Source organism: Daktulosphaira vitifoliae, unplaced genomic scaffold, assembly GCF_025091365.1.
Source record: "Daktulosphaira vitifoliae isolate Bord-2020 unplaced genomic scaffold, ASM2509136v1 Scaffold_2, whole genome shotgun sequence".
Classification (NCBI taxonomy): domain Eukaryota; kingdom Metazoa; phylum Arthropoda; class Insecta; order Hemiptera; family Phylloxeridae; genus Daktulosphaira; species Daktulosphaira vitifoliae.
Window position 1 is genome coordinate 29,415,808 of NW_026099573.1, and position 7,796 is coordinate 29,423,603.

General features: G+C 24.9%; 1 protein-coding gene across 1 annotated transcript; it reads right to left on the bottom strand.

The window, feature by feature from the left end:
* Positions 1-758: 758 nt before the first annotated feature.
* Positions 759-5,688, bottom strand: LOC126897251 (facilitated trehalose transporter Tret1-like). The gene is made up of 6 exons (XM_050670725.1): positions 5,534-5,688; positions 4,879-5,103; positions 4,535-4,670; positions 2,808-2,993; positions 1,787-2,563; positions 759-1,707 (listed from the first exon to the last, which is right to left on the bottom strand). The coding sequence occupies exons 2-6, from the start codon at positions 4,912-4,914 to the stop codon at positions 1,463-1,465; spliced, it is 1,380 nt and encodes a 459-aa protein (XP_050526682.1). The 5' UTR covers positions 4,915-5,103; positions 5,534-5,688; the 3' UTR covers positions 759-1,462.
* Positions 5,689-7,796: the final 2,108 nt, after the last annotated feature.

Sequence of the window (7,796 nt, forward strand, 5' to 3'; positions counted from 1 at the left end):
TTCATTAATCAATATATATATATGTCCCGGTATCTATTTTAACGTTATACAAACGTCTAAATTTTCAAACTTGTGGATTTTGTTTTGTATTAATCTTTATACGTCAGTTGTATAATAATTGTTTTCAATAACACAAAAAATTTGTCTTGTATAAAATTTCTTTTTGTATTGCAAAGAAACAGAAATAAAAAATATCGATTTTAATTATTTGACCTGATCATTCTTGAATATGAATCAGTCTAGTTTGTAATTTGGTTTGTAATTTATCGAGTTTCTATTACTAAAATCCTCTTGACATTGAAACCCTATTACTTTGATAAATTTGGAGCTTCAGCTATTTAATGACAACATGAATTTACCACGATTGCACCTTCATGTCCAACTTCGTAGAATTAGTTCACCGATATATGGGTCGATACAATAACTCAAAAAAATCGACAATCATCTTCAATAAATATATTGATCTGACCAACATAATTACACGACCGTGAACCTGACACCATAAAAAACGTGGCTATACGGCACAACGACAATCCGTTGCTTCGGAATTATGCACAAATATACGTTTTGGTATTTTCAAAGTTGCAATACTAGCAATACTGACTTATTTGCGGCATCAAAGACTGCTAACATGACAAGTAGGCACGTAGACCATTTTCTCTATCAAAACTTCCTAAAATTTCTAGAAGCTTGTTGGAAACCAGGAAGATAAGCCAGCCGTAAACCATAAAAAAATTTACTTTTATATAATAAATAAATAGTACAAAAAAATATTGTTATTTTAATTGTTAACAACTAGTAAAACATCAAATAATTTACATAGTTTTCAAAAAGAAATTAAAATATAAGTAAATAAACTGACAGTCAATTTCATTTCAATGATATAAAAATTCAACTTACTATGTATTTCCTTTGTACTCTTTATTTACAATTTATTCCATGTCAGTCTCTTAGTTTTTCACAAATACTTATACATACAAATTTTGATTGATTGGACAATTAAATATTACAAAATTAGAAGAAAAATATTTTTTAACGTATATAAATTAAAGTAATTATTAAAGTGTTCATTAAGTTATTAAAAAATATTTAAGTGTAATATTAAATCTTTTTTATCATAATACATTTATCTTATTTCCTACTTAAAAAAAAAAGAAAATCAATTACAATCAATATTTTTCCATCAAATTTTTTATAAAATTTTAATTAAAAACATAATAGGATGTCAATTTAATACAAATTTGTAAATTATAATTATTAGTAAAAGTATTAATATTATTTTTTTAAAAGCAAATTATCATATAAGTATTTCTAGGAATAATTTTTGAGGATTGCATTAAAAAAATATTTACATTTTATATATATATAATAAATAATCATAATAATAATTACAAATAGGTTACATACAATTAAAATTGATATAAAATAAGTTAAGGATCAATGTCTATTATCTATATAAAAATTATGGTAAATTTTTTATTTTGTCTTTTATTTTCTTAGATTCGAAACCGATTAATATTTCATCTAGTGACTTTCCTTTAGTTTCTGGCAATAAAAGCCAACCATACAAGACAATTATTAAACAAGTACTAGTAAAGAAGGTCCAAACTATTTTTATTCCCATTATTGCAACTAGAGTAGGATATATTTTTGTAGCACCAAAAAGTATTTCATATCCAACGGATTGTACAAACGCATTCATTATACCTAATGCAAACATAAAATTTATATTTCATACAACTATTTTTAAAAAGAATAGTAACTACATTTAATAAGATATACATACCTTTAACATGCATAGGAAATATTTCACCAGAAATACTCCAAGGTATTGGCATCATAGCTAACATGGAAAAGTAAACGTACAAGAAAAATGCAACAATTAGCCAATTATTATAAGATGTATCTGAAGTATTTTCAAATTCGTAAATGTAACCCACAATTACGGACATCCACACAAACATGCCTAAACCAGATATTATAGTAAGTGTTTTACGTTTGACACCAGACAATAGAAAATAGGTTAAGCTTCCAATTAGCCGTGCAATTGAAAGGTACATGGTGACAGTAATTCCGTCCTTTTGAACGCCACAGTCATGGAGCACATCCACTGAATAGGACATTAGCACGTGAATTCCAGAGCATTGTTGAAGAAATATAAAGAATATCACGTGAACGGTAGGCTTCCATATATTGGATGCTGTATACGTAGACCACGAAAGCAACTTGGCTTGTTCGATCGGTGGTGCAATCGGTATTTCAACATCTTCCTTTACCGACATTGATTCCAAGCCAAGCCATTGTTCTGCCCTAATCGCTTCATCTTTTCGACCACGGGATCTAAGCCATATAGGTGGTTCTGGTATGATGAATAAGCCCAATGCACCAAATAAACCGAGCACACCATAAATCGCAGCTAATATCCTCCAGCTAAAGTATATGCCCAACAGAGTTGCAAAAAGCATACTAAATCCGGTATAGACAATAGTTACAGCCAAAAACATTGGTCTGAGAGCTGTGGGACAGATTTCAGCAGCGTAAATAGACACCACTATGCCACTACCTGTAAGATGAGTAATTTATTTAAGTAAAATCACAAATAATAAGAATAACTAATTAATGAAACATTTTCTCTCGCGAAACATGCAATAAGAATAATAAAGACATACTACGAAGAATAGTAACTGTCCTATAAAACACTGTTTATGTCTTATAAACATTTATGCTATAAAGTTAAACAATACAAAAGAAAATGTAACTTAGCTTATAAACTCATATTAAGGTACATAGAATGTTTGTCAATTTACCATATGAAAGCCCCAGTACGACTCTAGCAACTAAAATAAAATAAAAATTCTTGGCAAAATAAAGCATGAACCATCCTATGATCATTGGTACAAACGAAATCTGAAGAACTCTTTTACGGCCAAATCTATCAGTCACAATTCCGGTTAAAATTAAACCAATGGGGCATACTAAATTCGGTATACTAGCTAAAAAAATATATAATCAAATTAATATTTATTCTGCATGAGTTTTGGCAAGTATTATTTTTAGATATTAAAATTAAATATTTTTGGCATATGTGCTTCGCTTCAAAAAATATAATTTATATTTTACTAATTATCAGTAAATAATTAATAAGATTTCACTAGTCATATTTGCAAATTTTTTAACTTTTGTTTAATATTTATTTATTTTATACATCAATTCAAAATTAAAATGAATCTGTTTCATTATAAAAATAAATATTAACTTTTACAAAGAGGTACATGACAATTCACTTATAAAGGAGGCTAGAACTAGTCATATGGGTTAGTTGTAGTAATGGAAAATATCGAATAGTAACTATCAAACTATTTGATAATCATACAAAAAATATTCGATAGTTACACAATATATTCAAATAGTTTTAAAAACTATTTAATAGTTTATGCTAAAAATAAACTATTCGGATGTATAAACACAATTTGAATAGTTATTCGATAGTTCAAAATATTTGAAAATGCCCATCACTAATTTTTACTATTATTAATTGTATAATAATTTATTTTAAGTATTCGTTAATTATCTTCTTATTATAATTAAGTGTACTTAATAAAAAATTTAGGGAGAACTAATCGAATATTTTTTAAGACCATTTAGTAGCCCATTCGAATAGTTTAAAAACTATTCGATAGTTTATTTGAATAGTTTATGCTAAAAATAAACTATTTGGTTGTATAAAAAAATTTAAATACTATTCGATAGTACAAAATATTTGAAAATGTCCATCACTAGTTGGTTGTAACAACATTAATTGTTCCGAAACTATATGTCACTAAATGTCATAAGTCATACCATATATTATTAAAACAGTTCTAATTATTTTAGCATTGATATAAAGCATATTAAGGTGTTATCAAGATTCTATATATAACAAAAAAATTTTGCTTTGATAAGTTAATTTTATACATAAATTTAATTGAATTTAGCTCTTTACTTTTTATTAATATTGTTATATTATTCAACACTTCACATAAGTAGTGTCTTAAAGTATATTACTGTATGTTTTAATGATAAAACTTATGACAACTTTTCTTTCAAGTAGTACACGGGACTAGTTGTCACAAGACATGTTGCACTGGTTGTGACATATATTTTTATTTTTATGCTTTTTAACCTATTTCTAATAGGTGTTACTAATGAATAATGGCTATTTAACAAACAGGTTATTACATGGCATTTTTTTGAGAAATATTGTTCAGTAAAAATATTATATTGTTTAATATAAAGTTTAAATTTGTTATTCTCTTAAATAAAATTATTGTTCGATAACAACTTTTGAATCTCTATTTCTGGAGTTATTATTATATTCTATTAGTAAAGGATGGAAGTGAGACGCGGGTGTTCTTATTTTTGTCACGGGTCATTTCCCGGCCAAACTCTTTCTCCCGCCCATGTATAAAAATATCAATAATTTCCGAAATACTGATTTAAAAGTTGTTGTCAACTTATCATAAAACACAATTTCAATTCAGAGTGCAAATCATACCGATCCAAGAAGCTTGCACATTGTCGATGTGGATATCAAATGACGGATCTTTGAGTTGTGCTAAAATAATTGAAGAATATATAAAAGCAGAACTTGTGATGAATGAATGGATACTCATTATGCTCGTACATAAAACCTGCGAGTATCAATATTTTATGATTATATTTATATTGTAATGTTATTATGACAAAAGTAAATTGTAAAAAAAGCATACAATATTTTTACACAAAGTATTCTAAATTCATATAAACATGTAACATATGCTCAAAAGTGTTTAATATGCATACAAATTAAAACCTTTTGAAAATAATTTATTGTACCGTAATGGTAAAATATGTACTTACGAGTTTTAAAAGGAGTAAAATATTATTCTGTTTCATTTTTTTCTCTGTTTAGTTAGTAAAATAAAAAAAGTTGATATCCATTCCACAAAATAGCTGATATGTAACCCGAGCAAAAATAATTTGAATACAGTAATAATTGAGTGGCAGTATCACAAAATGCTACTGTTTTATACACTACTCGAGAGCTTGTACAACCTCTTTATGATGAATGTGTTACATCACAACCTAATAATCATTTCATTAAATTTTTGCTGTATAAAAATTAGCAAACAATAACAAATCACACTAGTATATTTATTTAAATCACGCCAATTGCTTTTTCAAATCGTCAAATTAAAATGATTAAAACGTAATGATTGACTATTGTTTGGTAACCTCTATGAACTATAGCCCACCGAAGTACCGCTAAATTTGATAAAAAAAAATAATAATAATAATTTAAGAAACTTTATCATATTATCTATTTATATAAGTCCATGCATATGACTTTTTATTAATGATTAATATTTTACTATCAAATATTTTTATTTAAAATAATATTAGTTAATTTTTTTGTTTTTGCTTTTTGGTAAAATTAAAACAATCATTTAAAATAAATAAATTTTTAAGTAACACGCTAAAAATGTTTATTTTTCATATTAATTGTAATACTTACATTTTGAAGATTCTTTTGGTAAGCAATATCGTATGACTGATCTAATATAACTGAAATCAGATGTCAACTTTTATTTTAATATAAGTAATCGTTTCTTGACATCTCGTTAATTTTTAACGAATCTCATAAACTGTATTATTGAATAGTGTGTCTAATAACAATTAAAAATTTACATACTTATAGCGATACTATTATTTAACGTGACGTGTGGTCAACGTCACCTAATTCATTAGCTCTTGTCTATTTTTAAATTGATCATATCTAATTTGCTAATAATCTACTTGGTAATATTTTCTTATTATTGTGTTACAAATCGGCAATTTGTATAATTAACTTTTTTTTCATAGACAATGTTGACTGAGCAACATAATTGGTCTTAACAATTTTCATCGAGTCTACTTAGTGATGTATATTAAACTTCCTAATAAGAAAAAATAGACAAATATTGTATTTATTACTTTGAACATTATTTTAATAATTAATTATTTTACCTGAAAATTAGCGAGTGTTTTTTTAACATATTTTCATCACATTTATTACTAACAATCAACATTTTTTTACGATAATTGGTTGGGTTGAAAAATAATGTTATTTACAGCTTTAAAATATTTATTCTAGAGAAAACAAATGGTATTTTTCTCAAAAGTTTTTTTTAACAATAAGATGATTTTTAAATTTTTCTTGCGCTTTTTCTTTTACTTTTATTTTGTCATTCTTTATTTTCCTCAACATTTTATATAAGTGTTATCCTCAATTTTTTAAATTATTTAACTTCTGATTATTCATCATATTTATTCTTAAATTTTGAAGAAAATTGAGATTTAAAATTAACTGTTTTAAATTTTTCCTATTAAAAACGTCTTATATTTTTTTTATGAGACAGTACAATTAGTTGAAATAGATTATTGTTGTATATGAATGTATGATGTGTTAGAAGATAAGCAATTTTGTATTCTGTAGGTCGAATATTGATTATATTAAAAATTAATTATTTATTATCTGACCAGACAAGTATTGCTGCTAGTTTATCTTTAAGCTTAAATATTTTTTCTTTAGTACTCTTATAATTTAATTAATAATAATTGTTATTGGAAATACTTACCAAAAACAAAAGACACCAAGAAAACTCTAAAAGTTGTATTAATACTGTGAATATTAAACGCAGTGATTTATGATGGACACGAGTCAATATAATAACACTTGTCTATATAAGTATCACATACAGTGTCATAAATGTGTCATTGACACAAGTATGAAATATTGGAGTACAATTATGTATTATACAGGAAAAAATTTAAAAAACATTATTTTTATTTATCAATATTTAATTGATAAAAAATAGTAATTCCCGTTTAAGAAAAATCTAGTTTTTTTAGCTTTGAAGATAAGTAAAAAAATTATTTTTCTACATAACACTGTAGTTTATCAATCAAATTTTTATCTTAACAAAAATAAAAAATGTTCAATAGTGTTTGACAAAATGCACACCCTGTAACTGTTTTAATTTAAATCTTTTTTTTTTAATTGTATCTTAAGAAACAATCTAAACTAATCAATAATTAAGCTAAATCAATCTAAGTTAAAATTTCATACGTTAATGATAAACCGTTCTGTTGACACAACTACTCTCACAAAATGTACCAACTTTTAAATTATAAGCAGAAAAAAAAATTATGACACTTAAAATTATAAAACAAACAAATCATAAAATTGTCAATTATAAGATTGACATTATTTTTTTCATCGATAATATGTTTCGTGAATATAAAATGGTTCAATTAATAAATTCGCTAAATAAAATTATGGTGAAAGTGCAAAAAAAAAGGTTTTTGTTTAATTACTTAATTGAAATTTTATTAAAATGTACTAGACAATTATTTATAAGAAAAGTAGTTTCACAATTTTTTTTAAATCTACCCTAAAAAATTGAATTTGACACAATAAAAATTTATAAGTAATATAAATTATAAAATTTACTAATATTGAGATATTATATTGTAACAACAATTATTTAAGTACAGATATATTATAATAGTTTCACATAACAACACTTTTATTTGTAATAATGTAAAAGTAAAGATATAATAAAAATTGATCACTTGGCTAATATTATAAAAAATTAAAATTATATTAAAAACATTATTAATTTAAAACTAAAAAATATTAAGAACATATAACTCAAAAAACAACAAAACAATTTACTTAAAAATTGCGGGTACGTATTTAAGAAGCAATGTTAACATTATCTACGCTAAACACATAC

Excerpts from the sequence above, each read along its gene's own strand:
- LOC126897251 (XM_050670725.1), bottom strand. The coding sequence starts at position 4,914 with ATGAAACAGAATAATATTTTACTCCTTTTAAAACTC. Across the intron at positions 4,671-4,878 it reads TTTTACTCCTTTTAAAACTC|GTTTTATGTACGAGCATAAT; the intron begins GTAAGTACATAT and ends TGATACTCGCAG. Across the intron at positions 1,708-1,786 it reads ATTTCCTATGCATGTTAAAG|GTATAATGAATGCGTTTGTA; the intron begins GTATGTATATCT and ends TGTTTGCATTAG.